At 36.5% G+C, this 20,593-nt stretch overlaps 1 protein-coding gene across 1 annotated transcript in view; it reads right to left on the bottom strand.

Annotated features, from left to right (window-relative positions):
- Window positions 1-20,593, bottom strand: part of LOC107286254 (guanylate cyclase 2G) — a 41,532-nt gene that overhangs the window by 6,314 nt on the left and 14,625 nt on the right. Inside the window, exons 2-16 of the mRNA XM_015814597.2 lie at window positions 19,153-19,501; window positions 17,928-18,037; window positions 15,431-15,616; window positions 14,488-14,632; window positions 13,246-13,381; window positions 12,032-12,135; window positions 11,365-11,531; window positions 10,767-10,916; window positions 8,497-8,580; window positions 7,546-7,650; window positions 5,577-5,648; window positions 4,632-4,800; window positions 3,672-3,827; window positions 1,547-1,724; window positions 492-632 (exon numbers count right to left, since the gene is read on the bottom strand). Coding sequence (XP_015670083.2) covers window positions 492-632; window positions 1,547-1,724; window positions 3,672-3,827; window positions 4,632-4,800; window positions 5,577-5,648; window positions 7,546-7,650; window positions 8,497-8,580; window positions 10,767-10,916; window positions 11,365-11,531; window positions 12,032-12,135; window positions 13,246-13,381; window positions 14,488-14,632; window positions 15,431-15,616; window positions 17,928-18,037; window positions 19,153-19,501 — 2,252 coding nt within the window. The remainder of the gene's footprint in view (window positions 1-491; window positions 633-1,546; window positions 1,725-3,671; window positions 3,828-4,631; window positions 4,801-5,576; window positions 5,649-7,545; window positions 7,651-8,496; window positions 8,581-10,766; window positions 10,917-11,364; window positions 11,532-12,031; window positions 12,136-13,245; window positions 13,382-14,487; window positions 14,633-15,430; window positions 15,617-17,927; window positions 18,038-19,152; window positions 19,502-20,593) is intronic.

The raw sequence follows: 20,593 nt of genomic DNA on the forward strand, positions 1-20,593 counted from the left end.
CAAATAAAAGTGTATAGCAGTGGCCCCCAACCTTTTGGGAACCAGGGACCAGTTCTGTGGAAAGAGGCTTTTCCACAGACCAGAGGGGCGGGGTTTCATGTGCAGCTTACATCCCACGAATGGGGCTTCGCTTGTTTGCATGGCCCGATTTCTAACATGCTGCAGCCCGGTGCCAGTCCATGGACCGGGGTTTGGGGGCCCCTGGTTTATAGCAAATGAATGTACTAAGAATAGGATTCTTTAGGATAAAGATGGTGTCTACCAATGCATTTGTACTTTCATCCCATCCTCATGCACCTCAGACCTCCAGGTAAAGATTGCTCTGTGATCTATACTTTTTCATTATTAAAGAAAAAAGCTGGAATTGTAACAAAAAACACTCTACAATACATTGAGAATTTAGCTTGGGGCTAGACCTATTGTGCAAGATGAAAACAGGTAGACAATCTACTCAGAAATAAAGGAGAAAAAAAATGATAGATTTCCCTTACCTAGGTAGCATGGCTGATAAAAGCTTTTCGGTTTTCTTTTTTTCTACCATTAATAGGGTCGTTCTTGCTTCAACTACTTCTTCCAGATGATTTGCATATTTTTCCAGTTTATTAACCATGTTGTCTAAGATACTGAAGTGGCTTTTAGAAGTATTCAAAAAGCAAATATTGAATGAAACTTACTTTACCATTCTATAAAAGTGTTGTGTAGGAGAATGTGCTGTTGCTTCTGTTCTATACATTAAAAATCTCTTTATTCTGTATGATTCTTAAAGAATTGAAAGTGCCCTGATATCCACAACAATAATTAATTAAAACTACTGAAAAAAAACCAGTGTCATCAATACATTTAGTTAAAACTACTGGAGATTTTCAGTAGTTTCAACTAAATGTATTGATGATACTGTTTTTTTTTAATAGCTTAAAGCAGCTGGCTCAGGAATTCTGGGAATTGAAGTCCATGAGTCATAAAAGAGCCAAGGTTGACTACCCCTGGCTTAAAGTTTATAAAATTGTCCAAATTAATATTTATTATGTACACCTTCTGACCCAGGAGGTTCATCTTCCAACGTCATATTGGTTAGCCTTTTGGTAGTGTCCTTTGGATTTTCTTGGCAAGGATACTGGAGTAGGTTGCCATTATTGAAAGAGTGTGTCCAAAGATGGCTAAATATTCATAATTAAATATACATGATTATTTATTATTAAGTACTTAATAATTACTAATAATGGATACTTACATATATAGCTATATTTTGACAGACTTTCAATATTAGAACACTACTGGTTACAAAACCTCTGAATAATCATTTTAATAAAACAAAAATAACAAACTCTTTCTTTCAACACTTGTATTCCTCTTTATAAATAACTCCATTTCTTGATCTGGGGAGGCAAGCATGTGAGAATGCTGAGCTATATATATCTTTCTTTTATTATGTATTTGGTATGTTCATTAAGAAAGCAACACCTTAAGATTTGAAATATCTTCCTCGTCAGTCTCAAATAAAGAATAATGGTGAACAGAGGTACTTTTGCTTTAGGAGAAAATTTACCCATCAGGGCTGGTGTCTCTTAGTGCTGTCTTTATCTCCGAGAATGTTGGCCTCTTTTCTGGGTTTTCATCCCAACATGCCTTCAAAAGTTCAGTTACCTTGAAATTGCATTTGTCTACTGAAAGCGAGGGTCGCAGCGGAACAGAAGACTTAGGATCCTTGATTGTTTTTATTATTTCTGGAATTAATGAATACAGCAAGATTTCAAAAATATTACACATTTTGCTTTTCATCTAATATCAAACCATAAATCATAATTTCATAAACTGTAATAACTTGTTGTACATTGCCTGGAGGCATTTGTTTGTGAGATGGGTGGCCATATAAACGTGACAAATAAATGAATAACACATTGCATTAAGTTAAAACCAAGCAAATTGCATTTATAACTTAGCACAGGTTTAGGAAGTGACAAATTTGAGATCTGGTATCTAAAACCTCAGACCTGACAGTTTCTAAACCCATGCTAAGCCATTATACTAGTTGGTTGGCTTTGGCTTACTATAATTTGTGGATCCAGTTTTGTAGACCAGATAAAGCCACAGATATGCATCCATTCACTGGAATGATACAGACTCAAAAACAAAGCAACTAATTTTCTTTAATGCAATTTGAGTTTTTCTCTTTCAAAAAATAAGCATGAAATGGGACTGGAATGCTTAGGTAGGATTTGTAAAGAAACCAGGCCTGAATGTCCTATAATTTTTAATAATATGTACATCTCATTTTAAATGTTTTTTATTATTTAAAACAATCAAATCCCCTTTAACATAGCTCCAAATTTGTTGCTGAAATTTATATACCACGATGGCCATATTTGAGCAAGCAAATTTTCAGACTGTTTATGAAGGGGGGGGGAGAGAGGTTGCCTTTCAAAAACAATCCCCCCCTCTTTACATACAGAAATATAATGGAAAAATACGGTATATACCAGCACTGAACTGAATGATGTCATAGCACCCCTGGGAAAAGCACTGCATATGTTGTACAGTATTTGTAATCAACACTTCCCAGAGCTTAGAAAACAGATGCATATAGATAAGAACCACATCAATGTGGGAGAGAGTTGTTTAATTATTTAATGGATGTTTAGTTGCATCCATAGCAGGCAAAAATTTATTGAAGAGACACCTGAAGAGATTCAGATTATTCTAAATAAAAATTGACACGCAGTGACTTGTTAATCAAATTCTAAGACATAATCTAATATGTAAAAGAGAAAAAGGATTGGTACAGGGCAATAATTTATCAGACGAAATATATGTAGGAAAAGATATAAAAAACAGAAACAAGCCCAATTGAGATATTTTGTGTATATGAATACTTGGCTTTGAAATACGATTGTCCTTATGGAAAAATAGAACTATGTCTGAACTGACTGGTTCAGGTTAGGGGACTGGAGGCTAAAACATATAAGGAACAGCTGCTGGAATTGGGTATGTCTAGTTTAATTAAGAGAAGGATGAGGGGGCACATCATAGCAGTGTTCTAATATCTCAGGGGCTGCCACAAAGAAGAGGGAGTCCAAAGCGCCTGAAGGCAGGACAAGAAGCAATGGATGGAAACTAATCAAGGAGAGAAGCAACCTAGAACTAAGGAGAAACTTCCTGACAGTGAGAACAATTAACCAGTGGAACAACCTGCCTCCAGAAGCGGTGAATGCTCCAACACTGGAAGTTTTTAAGAAGAGTCTGGACAGCCATTTGTCCGAAATGGTTTAGGGTTTCCTGCCTGAGCAGGGGGTTGGACTAGATGACCTCCAAGGTACCTTCCAACTTTATTAATATTATTATTATTATTATTATTATTATTATTATTATTATTATTATTATTATTATTATTATTTAGAATTATCTCAAAATCTGACACAGGCTTTAGTATAGGGATGCATACCATTCCGTTAAAAATGTTAAACATATTGTGTCTATTAGTTAGCAGACATATATCAGTAATACTTCCCAAGAACTTTTGGATGACATGCTCTGCAAATTGTCCTCCAATGCAAACATACATATAAACAGATTGTAAATGTTTGTGTGTATATGTGTCTAAAATTTTTTTCTACCTATCAATGTTGCAGAACAAATTTCACAATTTCTCACAATAAGGAGGAAAAAAAGACAACCTTCTGCACTCCTATTTTGATCTTGAAATGGACCATCTTCATGATTATATATCAATTCTCTCATAATAATAGCAAAACTGTAAACATCACCCTTCTGGGTGCCATGAAATGGATACTCTCCCATTCTAAGAAATTCAGGAGCTGTCCAGTATAAATCTGCAAACAAACAAAAAAGGACAGATTAATATGATGTAGATATTTAGAGCTCTTGTTTCAAATACTAAAGCAGCCTTTTTAATGTTTCATGTTTTACCCCAAGTTTGAAAAAATGTGGGATAGTTTAGTGACCTTTAGGAATAACTCTTTTATGATTATTGCTTATTTCTGCAATAATATATAATTTAATTATATAGCAATTGTAAGATTATTGAGTACTGTTTTGCAATGTTTTGTAAAGTAAAAATCTATGGGTACATAAGCGGTACTTCAGTCCAAAGAATGGATTGGGAATTTCACATTGGAATTTCTCAGGCACTCAGTTTATCTTTTGGTGTTTTTTACATGCCCGTACAAAAGAGCATTGGGTTGTGTCATCCACAGCAAGTAGTGTCTGCTTTCATTACATTTTATAGTCTGAATGATAAGGGCAATGTCTAATTTATCCCTGTGGAAAACTGGGACGGTAAAAGTAATGCATAGTATTCTATACCATAGAGCAGGGGTCCCCAAGTGAAGCCCCATCCATGGGATGCAGGCAGCACAAGAAACCACACCCCCTCCAGTCCACAGAAAAACCTTTCTCCATGGAACCAGTCCCTAGTGCCCAAAAGGTTGGAGGGGAGGAGTCGCTGCCATTGAGAACAGATTATGCAACACAGTGATCAAACAAAGGAGGTATCTGCTTACTGCACATGATGACCTCAATATGTTCTTTTCAAAATATTTAAATACTGAGATGTTACAAACTAAGTGCTTAGATGGTTGATGTTCTTTAGACTCCTAATTATATAGGACTCTTACCAGCATAGTTTGTCTCCTTCTCTGATATTATTTTAGATTTTCTTCTGTATTTGAGTTCCCATAAGCCAAAGCCACACAGCTTAATTTGCATGCGACTATCTACCAGGCAGTTTGTAGGCTTTAAGTTTCCATGAGATTTCAGAGGGCTGTTGTGAATGAAGAACATACCCTGAAAAAAAACATACAGAGTGTATGTTTGTGAGAGAGAGAAGGAATACAGAAATACAAAGATATTAGTATGATAGGGAGAATAATCTACCAATAGTTGTATGATACTACAGCAATCAGTAGATTACACTAAACAAAGGAAGTTAGTAATATATAATATTCACCATGAACAGCAACAGCAAGATTTCAGTTTTTGATTGTCCTTAAACATAATATAGTCTATTATAGCTTTGGTTGTAAATTATTGTTTTTCCAGTATTGCTAGCCTAATCTGTTTCTGAGGTCAAAATTAGAAATAAATATATAGATACTGTACTTGTCTAGAAATATGGACTAGAAATATAACCCTTTTAGCAGATCCCAGGTTTATATACCGTATATAAAAATTTTAAATATCCAAATGCAGAGCAAGAATAAAAATTTCATTTATTAAAAATATAACTCAACCCAATAATAGTTAGCCCAAAGGAAATAACCTTTTTCCTTTATTTTCTTTGTTCTTAGAATTAGGATCTGAAGTAAGTATAGAATTAAGACCTACAGCCATTCTTTCCCATTTCTACATCTACACCTGTGCACCTGTGTGCGCGCACGCACGCATACATACACACACACACACACAAAGAAAGAGAGTAATACTACTACAGCTGCTACATAACCATGACAAGTACAGAGATAATGTGTTCTCTGGTTTTATTTCGTATTCATTTGCTATACTAATCAGCAGTTTTCAGATTGTCCTTGTAATACAAAATGATTCTTCTGCTCCATACTTACATTGACTATGTCATAGGCAAAAGAGATTTTGAAAATCCAATCCAGTTCAATAGCAGAATGTAACAAAACATCCTAGAAAAAGAATCAGCACAAGAATCTTATGGGTTGGATTTTTTTTTTTGGTAGATGGATTCCTGATTTGTTAATGCAGTTTATTCTTAAGCAATTCCATGTGCCTTTCTATATAAGCTCTCAATGTTTTTAAGCATGCTCTACATGATTTATTTATATCAGTTCATTATAATGTATTTTACTGATCAGAATTTCAAAATGTTTACAATACATTTGAAAACTAAGAGCACAGTCTAAGTCTGTAGTGGCGAACCTCTGGCACGGGTGCCAAAGGCGGCACTCAGAGCCCTCACTGTGGGCACACCCGCCATCGCCCCAGTCCTAGGCCTTCAGCTGGGTTTTATAAAACCTTTTCGCTTTAGGCCTCCACCGCCATTTACAAAAAAAAAAAAAAGGTTCAATCAATCAGTCAATTTCAACTTCTTGCGGGAAAAAAAAGATCTTGCAAAGTTGGAATTGATTGATTGAACTTTTGAGTCCCATCCAGTCTGCCGTTACCACTGCAGCCACACCCACCCAATGGGCCACACCAACCCAATGGGCCACACCCACCCAATGGCCAAACCTACCCGGCACCCGACGATGCATAAGTGGGTTTTGGGTTGCAGTTTGGGCCCTCGGTCTCTAAAAGGTTCGCCATCACTGGTCTAAGTTATAACTTTATTCTTGCATACAACACTTTGCTGTTGCTCAGCTTAGGGTATTTCCATCAATTTGTGATATCTCATGATGGCAACAGAAAATAAATCTTATAATCTCCTTTAAGATCTCAGAGCACTGGACTGAGAACAAGAGAAAAATATGATCCTACTCCATTTCACCTAGTTATCTATACAGGAAATGAATTAAAAGATTGGTGGGAAGATTGGAGTATAAAGTTTAGCCATACAGTATATATGTTAATGTCTCAATTTGTCCTACTCAGCAATGACAGTTTTATTCTGACTGAGCTTATTATCATAATTTCTTTGCAGAAATACCAAACATAAGACACTCTAGCACAGGGGTGTTAAACTGTTGGCCCATGGCCCGGATGCGTCATGGCGAAACCATGTCACCCCATTGCTGGCACGTGATGTTACAAGTTTGACACCCCTGCTCTAGCAGGCCACAGAGAAAGCTCGCTGATGTGATATCTTGCAGGGGTCAATAATTTTTTGTTTATCCCTAATATACAGAGTCTAGGGCTTTAGTTTTTGATTTCTGCTCTTGTCTATCAAATGCCAGTATGGTAAAATGTCGCTTGAAAACTGGCTGAGACACAATTATTATAGCCTGGAAAATCAATGCTAGTAAAAGACACAGTTTAAATCAGATGTTGATTCTACATATCCAAATTTGTGCCTCCACAGCATCCCTGTTTCCAAAGACAGGGGCACATGTGACTTACACCCCAACATCTAGATATGTTATTTATTATATAGAGATATATCTATGCATCAATTTATATTCTGTATTTAGGGCAATCTCATTTTTGGAGTGGCATACAATTTTCTCCTTATTCTGGCAGCCAGACAAGAGGTTTAACTTTCTTTAATCTTGTTTCTGTTCATATGACAGAGCTAACATATATTATCATCACTTTGACCCAACTAGATATGTCATTCAAAAATTCCTCAGTGTTATATATGGAAAAGTGTTATAGCACGGGTGTCAAACTCGCCGTGTCACATGACGTGTCGTGACGTATCGTGACTTTTTTTGCATTGCCAGAGCTGAGGTGGGCACGGCCTCCGTATGATGAAACCGGTCCATGGGCCGGCAGTTTGACACCCCTGACTTGATATTAGCCAAAAGGTAAGTGTTTCATAATATGGAATATATAAAATGGACTGTTTAAAAAAAAATACTGTATAATTAATTAATCCTTAGCCATTTTTTGCGGCATAATGCTTACTTTTAGGCTTCCTTTCTTGCAATAATGCATTACAATGCAGATATTTGGAACTTCTGGACATATCCCATAGAAGACCACCAGATTTTCATGTCTCAATTCTCTCATCTGTAGTAAATAAAAATTGATTAGTGCTTATCAATTCTTAATTTCTTCTGCACAGACCCCAGCCTATATCTACATCTACTTCTATAGGAAGTCAATCAATCTTGATAGACATATGACTCTGGTTTCAAATGGGATGATGTTTCTTGAAGGACCATATTCACAGCATTAGTCATCGAGAACACTTGGTTATCAAGAATACTTACCAAATAAGATTTCAATATACCAGCTTATCAGTCTTATCAATGTTTTACCAAAATTGTCACTGACATTGTAAAATAAATTTTATCCATTGTAATAGGGAAAAAAATCTGTATTTTAATTCTTTTTTCCATCAGAGAAGAAAATAATTTGGATATGAAGATTTTAAAGTTAAAAAAATCATTGTAACTGTGGATAATTAGGCTGAGCAACAGTAGACGTTACTAGAGGAAATCTTGCTAGCAGAATGCTCCCTTGCCAAGAGGATGCTGAGCTGAAGGAGATGAGAACTGGTCATTTGAGTAAGAGGAGAAGATAGTAATGTAGACAAGCTACTACGAACTCCTGTAATGTTGCTGTTCTTTCTTTCAAATAAACTTCTATTACAAAAGTGCCTAGCACCTCTAATAAATCAAGGTGCAGTATTTAATTTTGTATGACTTCATTAAAACCATTGAGGTTTTAGGAGTAAATTTCAAAATTAAATCATAGAGCAGTGACCTAGGTAGTAATACCTAATTGTAGTAGGATATTACTAACCCAGTTTACCCTGGGTTCAAGTTTGAAATTCAACTGTAGAATCTGAAGATTTAAAGAAGACACAGATTTTCAACAGAGGATTTTAAAAGGATTAACAAATAGACATACCATTTGAATCTCTTCAAGAATTGATGATTTCCAAACCAAGGCATCTGCTTGGTTATCAATGAACTTGACAGCGACAAGAAAACCCTGAAACAAAAGCAAAAATGGGCAAACCAAAGGTTAAAAAAAGAAACACTTTTTTTTTTTGCTTTAACATAGAAACCATTTTGGAATAGCAGCACTGTCTTGGTTCTCCTTCTTCCTGAAAGGTCAGTTCCAGAAGGTGCTGATGGGAAAATAGAAGTTCCACTATGGAGTGCACAATGGATATCTCGTCTAACAGCTTCTTCTCATCATCTATATGAAACTACTAGGGGAGTCCTATGTTGGTGCAAACAATATGCTGATGATGCTCTGTTAGACATCTCACTCCCAGGCTGAGCAGGTGATGTTGTGGAAGTGCTCACCCAATGCCTGAAGGCCTTCATGATCTGGATGGGAAAGAACAGGTTAACTTAATCCCTGCAAGACAAATTGATTTGGAGTTGAGGATCTGTATTTATAAAAGCTACTATATTTTCTCCAAACATAAAATTTGTAATCAGAAGTGAGCAGAAAATGCAACATTTTTATATAAAAGCATAGCAGAAATGAGTGGCAAAATTATTGCTTAGTAATTATAAGTAGGGTCACCTTCTCAAGAGAAATTCAAATTTATGAGAATTAAAGAGAAGCTAAATATACCTAAAGAATTAATAGAAATAACTGGTTAAATTGAAGACAGCATTAACTACAGGTAATACTTGCTTAATGACTGGTTGTTTAAAAACTGTTCAAAGTCATGATAGCCTTGGAAAGTATGCCTTTAAAGTACTTCCTACTAGGGTATCATAAAATATTTTGCTGTTTCCTGCCCATGGCCATGTCAACACATTTCAAGAACTCAACAATTTGTTTCATTTAAAACCAATTGCAGCAACCCACAGTCACATGACCATAAATTTATTTCTTTTTTTAAAAACTATTCTTCAGCTGAAAACACCCATTGGATTTGCTGGATGCATTTAACGACCGGTTTCTCTTAGTAACCACATGGCTCACTTAAAAACTCTGGTGGCTCGCTTTAAGATCATGGTAAAAATGGTTGTAGAATTGAGTTAGGTCACATAGTGACTGGCTTAATTATCGTCCTGGCTTATGACCAAAATCCTGGGCCGAATTGTGATTGTAAATTGAGGGCTACCTATATATGGATACTTGGAAATTGCAGGAAAACCCTAAAAAATATTAAAATGCAAGGATGGAACAAAACAAATTTAAACTTTTCTAAAGTTCTTAAATTCTTAAATTTTCAAAAATATATTTTACAGGTCTATTAGATGTAAAATGTTTCATGGAATAAAATGTGTCCTGGGAAGAATCAACAGGGCTTGAATAATCATTTTAAAAAGATAGTTCTTGACTTGCAACTATAATTGGGACCAGAACTGTTGCTAAGTGATGCATTTATTAAGTGAGTCATGCCCAACTTTACAAGGGTTTGTTTTTTTTTGGCTATAGTTAAACAAATCATACACTTATTAATCAAATCTGCCTTTGTCCATTGATTTTGCTTGCCAGAAACTTCCTGGGAAAGTCCCAAATAGTGATCATGTGACCTTGGGATAATGCAACCATATAAATACATGCTGGTTGCCAAGTATTCAAATTCTGATCATTTCATCACAGAGACACCGCATCAGTTGTAAGTGCGAGGATTAGTCTTAAGTTAGCTTTTTCAATATTATCATAACTTTGTATGACCATTAAACAAATAATTGTAAATCAAGGACTCCCTGTACAATTATACAAATGAAGGAAGTTTCTTCAATTCATAAAAGCATCTGTATCTTTTCTTAAGCTTATACAACTGTTTTGAAAGAAATTCTAGGTTATTTCTCTTCACTGTGTTTCATAAACTGCCCAGAGAGTTTTAGGTGAGATGGGCAAGGTAGAAATACAATAAAAGTATAAATAATCTGTCTATGCACAGCCACTAAAATATTTTGCAGAAGCATATTACCCAATAATTTTGACTTGGATGGTATACAGTTCTACACTGCATTTACAATAGTCTAAGAACTTCATTTAATTCCAATTTCTACAAAACTAATCAAATAAAGATGTCACCTTCCCAATCCTATCTAGTATCCCATGAATTATTCTGTATTTTATATTGCTGGGTAGCTTGCTCCCAGTAAATAATGGAAATACTATTATATGCAACAGAAATTAAAGAGATATACTCTTATTTCATAATGCATGCACTTTAGTTGGGATATCTATATACATACCTGATACAATCCTACTGTAGTGAAAAAATCTTCTTTTCCTTGCTTCTCTTTCAGTGAAGAATAATTACTGCTGGAGATAAACAAATGAGCCCCAACATTTTCTGTTTCTTCAGGTTCTGATGTGTTTGCTTGAGGCAGATCATATTTTTCCTTTCAAAGTGAATATAAAATGTTATATTAGGGATTCTGATGTCAAAACAAATCTTCCATTAGCATCAAAAATGTTACTCTTCTAGACAATGCCAAGGGCTTTGTGATCACAGGAGAAAATCTAATCCATCCTATTAAGATAAAAAGCCTTGATTTTGGAAAACCCAAAACAATGTTATTGAGTCTTCCATCCCATGATATTAGAAACTTCTGTTTTCTTGCCATATCTTTGAACTAGAAAAAAGAAATAAGACTACCATTGATTTCTCTAAATACCTTTCATTCCAATTCATTTAATGGATGGCATCAATAAGAATAATTAGAATGGACCTCATATTTCTGTTTCAGTTTTAGTTTAATATGTGTTAATTTTTCCCTCACTTTGTGTCCAATAGTTGTGTTGGACAATGGTTCCCCACCATTCATCATCACAGCATGTAATAGTTACCTTATTATCATTAAGAAAAATGATATCCTCATAGTTAATTCTCCATCCAGTATCACTTATTTGCTTTTGAAGGTTGCCTTTATAGATCTTCATAAATATTGTCACACCTATGGTCCCCAATATGGTTATTATCAGGAGAATGATCATAACAATCAGAGCTGTACCTTCTAATGACAAAAAATAGTACACGTCATTATGGCATAGGAAGAATGAGCTCAGTCTTGGTGAAGCATGCCATCTGATACAAAAATTGTGAATTATGTTTTAGGACAGCAAATCTATCAAACTCCTTGTTATAAACATAGAATATAGAATTTATCAAGGCAATGAGAATTATGGATGAAACTTTTCTACATTGGCTAGGAATAGCTTAGAGAACTTTGGAAGAACAAAACTGATTTGCAGCAATGGTTTTAGTTAACATTATGTTAGTCAACATTTTCCAGTTGTTACTGAATTCCGGTTCCTACCAGCTTCAATTAGTACAGCCAATTGCCATAATTCAACATTATTCGATGCTATCCCAATCAGATGCAATTTAATTTTTAATATTAGCCATCTTTCTTTTTTAAAAAGATAGAAATTTAATTCAATGGTCTGATCTACAATAAAATCTAGAATAGGATTCAGATACATAGTATAAGGTGCAAGTAAACATCACACTCACTGGTGGCTTGAACTTTACAGTACTCATTGTGAAATCCACAAACTGGTTTGTCTTTAGGTATTTCTCCATTTGACCAACCAATATAATTAATTTCTACAGTGGGACTGAAGATAATAAGAGGAGATAAAGGTTAACAATAAAGGTCAGTTATATTTTTAATTGAAATATCTTATTTTTATTATTTAAATCTAAATATTCTAAACTTGTTGTAAATCAACCCATACTTTAAAAAGTAACTTATTTATATATTATTTTTTCTGTAACAATATTTTTTTCTTTTTTATATTGTTTAATAAAATATGTATGTATCATAATTCAAATAGAATGGGATTCATCAGCATACTGGTGACATTACATTCCAGCAAATGCTTCAGTAAATACTAAACATATAGAAGGCAGGAGAAAGAGAGGGAGAAGGAGATACAGAGGGAGGGAGAGGAAGAGGAAAGGAGGGAGGGAGGGAGGGAGGGAGGGGGAGAGAGAGAGAGAGAGAGAGAGAGAGAGAGAGAGAGAGAGAGAGAGAGAGAGAGAGAGAGAGAGAGAGAGAGAGAGAGAGAGAGAGAGATCAAGTGGTTAAGGCACGAGGCTAGAAAGTGGGAGGCTGTCCCATCTTAGCCATGAAAGTCAACTGGTGAATTTGGGCCCGTCACTCTCTCTCAATTCCACTTACCACCCAACCAGTTTGGGTGAGAGCCATTTAATGCTTGTGTCAAGCCCCTGGGCTCGACATGAACCGGTGGGGGGGAGGAATGGAGCAGCTTGGAGAACACCAGAAAATGATAGGGTGCAGATAGGACTGGATAGTTGAGAATATATCTCAGAAACCAATGTCAAGCAACTTTCTTATTTTATCAAGAAAACTATATGAACATGTTCACGAGATCACCTATGTTATTGCTCCTGCCTATATGGACATGTTCATGAGCTCAGTTTGAAAGAGACTTGAACAGATACTGTATACATGAACTCACAGAAAAAGTTACCCATAAAAAGCAGGGGTCAGATTGCTCTAACTATAAAAAGAACTATGCTTCTGATTGAAGTTGGCCTAAATTCATTCTCCATAAAACAAAGACAATAAGCTACTCCTTCAATAGATGAATAAAGAAACCATATATTGTACTTGACAGACTAAATCTTTATGTATAATGTTTTCATGCTATATGAAAGATTAAATTACAGAGTATTTATGAAATATATATAGGCAGAAATACCTTAATGTCCTTCTGTAATGATCAAAATTAAGAACAGGAATGAAATGAGTAGAATTTCCAGATTCCTGAAGATCATACACAGAATAATCCATTTTTCTCTCACCCAGTTCATCAATGTGCACAGCACCAGTGATGCCTAAATAACAAAGACATTCAAGATACAGATGCTTAAACATTTCTTATATACCTTATTTTTCCTGGGACAATTCTGAATTTTCAAAATCCCAGAATAGTATTAATCAATAAAGCGATCAGAAAAATGAATTGTTTTACTACTTCTGAATTTAGAAACAGTCTGATTACAAACAGTATGTGAATAGTGAGAAAAGATCTCTTGCCAGATCAGATTTTTCCCATTTTGCCTTTGGGTCTGCTCACATTTGATATTCAATATCTCAACTGGGCAATATGGCTATAAAACAGTGGTTCTCAACCTTTTTAATGCCACGACCCCAACCGGTCGTAAGTCGAGGACTAAACCGGTTGTAAGTCGAGGGCTAAACCGGTCGTAAGGCGAGGACTAAACTGGTCGTAAGGCGAGGACTACCCAACCGGTCGTAAGTCAAGGACTTTCCCTGCCCGGGAGCGCCGCACATGCGTGGTTCCGCCCCCTGCGCCGGCCGAGGCGTAGCTGGCAAGCGGCAAAGACGGAGTAGGCCGACCACCAGCTGGCCCAGCCCAAGGGAGGTAAGGCACCCGCCGGAAAAGGGGAAAAAATGGCGGACAAAAAAAATGGACAAAAAAATGGCGGACAGCCTTGCTTGGCGACCCCCATGAAATGGTCGATCGACCCCAAATGGGGTCCCGACCCACAGGTTGAGAACCACTGCTATAAAAAGATTCCCATTCTTGTTTACATGGAGATCCATTATAAATTATTTTACTTTCAGATATGATCTTCACATGACAATTACCCATGATATACTTACATCCAGTTTACTCAGCCTACCTTCTGGGTTTGCATAAGATACTATGAACTAACCACATAAACCAGGCATGTCAAACTGCCGGCCTGCGGGCCGGATGCATCATAGCGAAACTGCATCCATCCCATTTCCGGCAATGGCAAAAAAGTCATGATACGTCGCAACACGTCACGTGATGTTGCGAGTTTGACACCCCTGACATAGACCATCCCAACTTCTTTGTGTTTTTGTATTTTGGGTAGCCACAGCCAAAGTTTTTGCTGTATTATTGGCCCTGCCAACTTAAAATGACTGTCGTCTTAACTCACAAGCTTACCATACAGGGGGGTTTTATTATAGCCTTTTAAAGTGTTGATAAATGCTCTTCCATCAAGGAAATCCTTTTTTTCTTCTGACATTTCTTTTACAGTTGATGCATAAAGCAAAACAGCATCATGAAGGTATGCAGCATAAGAATTTAACTGAAAAAAGATACAATATATGAAAGGGTTTGAACTTCGGGGGGAAAAATAAGGGGGCATATCCCCCTTAAAATTGTCTGCTTGCAAATTAGACTGGAGACCAGGATTTCTGCTTCTTTAAGATGATAGAAGATGGAGTGTCAACAGTAACCTTGCCCTAACTTGCAGAAACCATACTATTGCAATTTTAGCAGTTTATTACAAATTCTTTCCCCAGCTTTAGATACATATCCCAATTTACAATTCCCAAAATGGCAAATATTTGGGCTTCAGTTGACCCAATGAAATAGTTTGGCTAAAGAAATGCAAATAGTGCAAGTGGGTAAGATGGTGGCATATGTTAGTTAACTGACATTACTTAGCATGTCATTCTAAGATAGAGTCACTGATTTTAAAACTGATGAAAAGAACAATAGCTACCATGTTGTTACTTGCAAAGAATATTGAATTTGTACCATTTCTTTACTCTGGTTATTTCACCACAGCATGATTTTTAATTTCACAAAGTCCTTAGCTCAGTCTCTTCTAACTTGGTGCCCACTAAATTTAGGGGCATTTCAAACTCACATTACTGCAAGAGGGGCAATTCAAGCTCACATTGCTACAAGAGAAGCTTAAGTGCAAACAACTAAAAACCATTAGGTTGGAGATGAATTAGATAATTAACAGTTAGTTAAATATTGGTTATGTAATAGATTTGGCAGCATTGGCACCAAATCAAGTTATGGGAGTAACAAAAAAATTCCTTTAAGGTTTATTCCTAATAAGGACATTTTCAATTAATACAGTAAATATAACCTCTTCTTGTAAAGAAAACAAACTGTAAGAAGGCTGCTTTTCCTTTAGGGTATCATGGAGCTCCTTCATGAAATCAGAGTAGTTCTTATATTCTCTGTAAGATCTAAGAGCTATTATAAAAACAGACTGGTAAGCATCTAAGATGCTGATGTTTTCATGATTCCAAGTCTCTTCCAAAAAGTAGGCCTGGAAGAGAAGAGAGAGAAATCATGAGTTCTAGTAAAATATGCACAGTTCAGTTGGTGTGTCTCACTGTGTGAATGTGAAGGTCAGTTAAATATACCTCACAAGTAAGTTATTGGTATTTGAAAGTTTATGGAAGGGTAGGAGGGAAGAAGTCTGCTGGCATTTTAGAAGACAGAATGTTCCATAGTGCAGGGGCTAGTATGAAAAAGGCATGCTTCCTGGCAATATTTAGAGGAAGGGACTAGGAGTGTGCCCCCTTTATTTGACCTGGTAGGATGGGCATATGTCTTAGGGAGGGGCAGTCCTGCAGATAACTTGGCCCTGTGCCATTTAGAGCTTTAAAGGTGATGACCAGATCTTGAATTACATCCAGAAAGAAACTAAACATCATTGCATCTTATGCACAAATGAGCTGAGGAAACAGGGATTGCCATTACTGTGCATGCTGCTGCATTCTGGACCAATTGAAGTTTCTGGGTAGTCTTCAAGGGCAGCTCCACATGGAATACATTGCTGTGATCCAAATGGGAGATGACCAAAATATGAGTGTTCATGAGCAAGGCCTCTCCGTTGCAGAAATGGTCCAATTAGCTCACTAGACAAACCTGTGCAAAGCCACCCCTAGACACTGCTGCCACCTTCTTGAGGAGCAACCATGAGTCCAGCAGCCTTGTTCATGGTGACCAAGCCCTATGGTGGGTCTTGATAACCATTCTTAGTAGCTGATAGATAAAGTTTATTGGATTTGTGCTACATTGAACTTCAGCTATGTAAGTTCTATGGAACTGACTAGTCCTGGTTTTGCATGTTATCTGGAAGGAGTGAGACCTGTTAGTGTTTAATGATTGGGTCCTTGGGATGTGAGTATGTCATCTTCATAAATCCATACCCCTTCTGGCTAGCCAAGGCCTCCACAGAGGAAGCATAGGGGAAAATCCATGCAGTAATAAATGCATTCTTGAGAGAAAGGGTGGTTGCACCTTCTCCTCCTTAAGAAGCTATCTCTGGATCTAACAGAACTGCACAATTTTCTCTTGTCTCCAAAGGTGGTGGACAAGTTGACTAGCTTGCAGTTCCAAAGAATCTGGAGAATTATCTGGACCCCTTTCCAGTCTGGATACAGCAGGACTAGCTAGCACTGAGGCAGTATTGGTGATGTATGTCAGTGACTTTTGAAATGGGATAATGCATCCATCCTGCCCACTCTGGGTCTGAGTGGCTAAATAGCTGTTCTGACACTGTTCTGAGTGGTTTTTCTTCTTTTGGGGAAGTTCCAGTTAGTGTTGATTTGGTGAGAGCATTTTTGTTTAACATTTACAGTGAGCTGCTGGGGAGGTTACACTTCAGTTTGGTGTGCAATGTCATCAATATGCTGATATTAATTTGGTTTACCTCAGCTCCCTGGACAATCAAGCGATGCTCAAGTGTCTGGATGGAAAAGAATAGTCAACTCTAGTAAGACAAATTGGCTGTGGATTTTGATCCTGTGACTTGAGATTTTCCTTCTTTGGTTTAGAATAAGAGGGAGGTTATGGCGGAATCTGGCACTGAATTGTAGGGAGGAGGAATAAAGTGATAAATCAGCACTGAATCATTGACATGCAGGAGGAGATCCAGAAAAGATCTTCCTAATTCTTCACAGGATTTATTTGATAATTATGTAGAATGTGTTTTAGTCTGGCAAGATTCCTATAGGTGCGCAGCAATAAAGCAACTACTTTGTAATATTCATCCTGTTGTTCTTGGTTTCTCCACACCTGATAGAGATTGCACAGTGTGAAAGTTCTCATGGACCATATCACTCCTCATCAAATAAAACTGGTATAGATAGGTTATCCTTTGGACATCTTCATCTTGAATGCTTATTGCACACAATAAGCACATAATATTACTGGATTAAGAGGTCCTGCTTTCTGTCTAATAACTGGTCTGGACTCTGTTCTAGTAACTTGTCTGGACTACTATAATGTGTTCTACATGGGGATTACCCTTGAACACTATCAAAAATTGGTCCAGAATGCAAGGACAAAAAAGGAATTATTTTAACGGTGACTTAATCATTTAAGTTAATCCTCTCCATGTGTCATGTTTACACCACCTATAGGTCTATCCTTTTCCAAAATATCACTTACATACAAATAATTTGAACCTGGAATGCTTTTGGTTGGTAAATCTAGATTTTTGTTTAAAACAGTTATTTAACATATTGTTGAAATCCTCACATGATGAATTGGGTTGTTGCTCTTGCCCAATTATGGAATCTAAAAATGTTTTAAACATGATAATAAAATGCCCATTGTTACTTACTGACCTCAAACTGTTGCAGAACAAAGAACACGTATGGTCCGTTTGTCATACCTAATTCTTTGGCCTGTAACAAAATGGATCTTGCATCCAAAGGATTGCAGATTAAAACAATAACTGAAAAGAAATTGAAACAATTAGTTGTCTCTTATCTAAGGTTAATGCAGAAGAGTATGGAAGCTCGAAGCAACCAAATATCAACTTAACACATTACAAAAAGTCAAAGCAATTTATTTATTACTATTCACTGCACAAAGAAGTATAGATTTGATGTGTATGTTTCTTATTAAATAATACAAAGATCTTTGCAATATTAAGTATAAAAATGTTTTAAATATGTTTCCTGAAGCAGTTTGGAAGAGAAATATGCTGGGGGAAAAAGTCTGTAGTCAGCATGAAAATGGCAGAGAAAATAGACAGCAATGAGCCTGTGGCTTTTGGCAGAGGTGGGACTGAGATGGCAGGAATGAATCTGCTACTGAATGAAAACTATCAGTTTAGGGATTATAGATAAGAGATTTCTCTTTTTTTCTTTTATGGCTACTTAAAAAGTCTCAAAAGTTGAATGAATTTGTATTATGTATATCTATATCATCTATATCTATATCTATCTATATAACATCTATATCTTTATACAGTATCTATATCTATCTATATACATATTATATCTGTGTATGTTTATGCTTTTCAAAGACCTGAATTTGTATTCTTTTAAACATTTTTAGCATTCTAATGCATTTCCAGGGATGCAGATATATAAAATGGTATTTTGATGTACCAAGTAGTTAGCTCCATTGAAATCAATGTAATTGCTCATCTAAAGAATTAAACTTTAAATAAATAATATGATTCATTGCAATTATGGGGTTTATTCCTTATACTCCAGAGGCAAACAGTGATACCTCAGATCTTTAAATATTTCTAAATAAATTCGAGAAACATCATCTACCATATGTGTCCTTTAGTTAGTAGGAGTAATATTAAGAGCCAAATATGTAAATATTGCTACTCTATGATATGATCCAAATACATTTTGAAATTCTGCTTCCCAATGTTATGCATTATATTAATAATTCTGATTACAAATGGAGAGATTTAATCATGACACTCCCTCCAACTCTTTAAAAAATGATAATCAGGAAGATTAAGTATTTTTATCTTATTTTATTCCAAAGAGCTCAGGTATTTTTGTAATTTATACTAATTAAATTTTATTTTCTTCTGAAACTTACTTCTGGCAAGAGATGATATATAATTCAGTTTCTCCTTATGGAGGCTTTGATTGTTTGTGTTGTATCTCACGTTCGCTGTGATGGTTATATTGAATTTGAGTTGGTTTTCTATACTTGTCCATAATTCCTCTGTTTCACCCCATGTAAATGTATCATATGAACTTCCAAACAGACCAACATATTTCCACCCAAAATACTGAAGTGTTGTATGCAGTACTTCTCCTATCAGGTGCACTGGTGAAACAAGATTGATGTAAGTGTCATAAAAAAATAAGTTCCTCATCTTTGTTGTTTGGCCAACAAACCCAAACATAGGAATATTCCATTGAGAAGCAAGCAATCCTGTAACCTAGGTAAGAAAAAATAATAATAATTGCATTAGTTAATAACACTTAATAACTATAGATAACTTTGTTTACTCTGGATTACTATCTATATGAAGACTTAAGACAGAGTGCCCAAAAACTGCCCCACCCCTGCCCCACCCACCCACAGGGCCACCTACCGCCTCCATGGCCTGCCACAGCAGATTGCACAGGCGGCCCTTTAGTGCCATGGTGGCCACACCCTCTGCCTGCACCCTGCAGTATCATCTGCACACAATGGGGTGGGAAGGCAGAATCTTGTCCCTGCTGCCCGGCTGCCATGTCCTTGGCTGCGCTGCTCTGTGCGGGCCACGCCTGGGGGAAACTCTCCTCCAGGGGGGCTGCTGGTGAGGAGGGGGCCATGGGGGGAGGTGGGGCTGGGGTGACAGTGCACGTGCCCACAGAGAGGGCTCTGCATGCCACCTCTTGCACACGTGCCATAGGTTCGCCACCAGTGGCTTAAGAAATGTCAACCTGATCACATTTGGATTTTACAAAGAAATTAACCAATGTTATTGAGGCTCCAGGAAGATCCAAAGAACTCTCTGAAAGTTAAAAATTATCCAGGGATTTTGGAGATATAAGAAAATCAACCTTGGACTGTCATTTTATTATTTTATGTTTTGTTTGAAATCAATATATTTTGTATTATAGCCAGTAAAATCAACTTGGTTTTTTTATTCACTATTAATGCTTCTCTCTCTTGCGTGCTCTCTCAGTCTATATAAATAATTAATCCTCTGTTCATGTTCAATATTTGATGAAATACTAAGACTAGCATGCCCACTTGGCATCTCTGCTTTGCAAGTTGAAAAGCTTGGTAGGACTGCCTCACCGTAGTTTCTGCTTGGCCACTACAAGAATCTTCAAATAAACAGTGCTATTTGTGAGGATTCTGAAAGCATCCCTTTTCTGTTACCTCTGAGAACCGTGGCTTTATGGGATTTACGGAATTCTGAAAAGCCTTAAAAAATCTGTTTTCTACTGTTTGAACTATGGTGGGTGGAGCCCCATATTGTATTTTTGTATATATTGTTCTGTGTTGTCTGGCTTGATTCCATATCTTATTAATCATC

Source organism: Protobothrops mucrosquamatus, unplaced genomic scaffold (assembly GCF_001527695.2).
Source record: "Protobothrops mucrosquamatus isolate PMUCROS unplaced genomic scaffold, P.Mucros_1.0 scaffold266, whole genome shotgun sequence".
NCBI lineage: Eukaryota > Metazoa > Chordata > Lepidosauria > Squamata > Viperidae > Protobothrops > Protobothrops mucrosquamatus.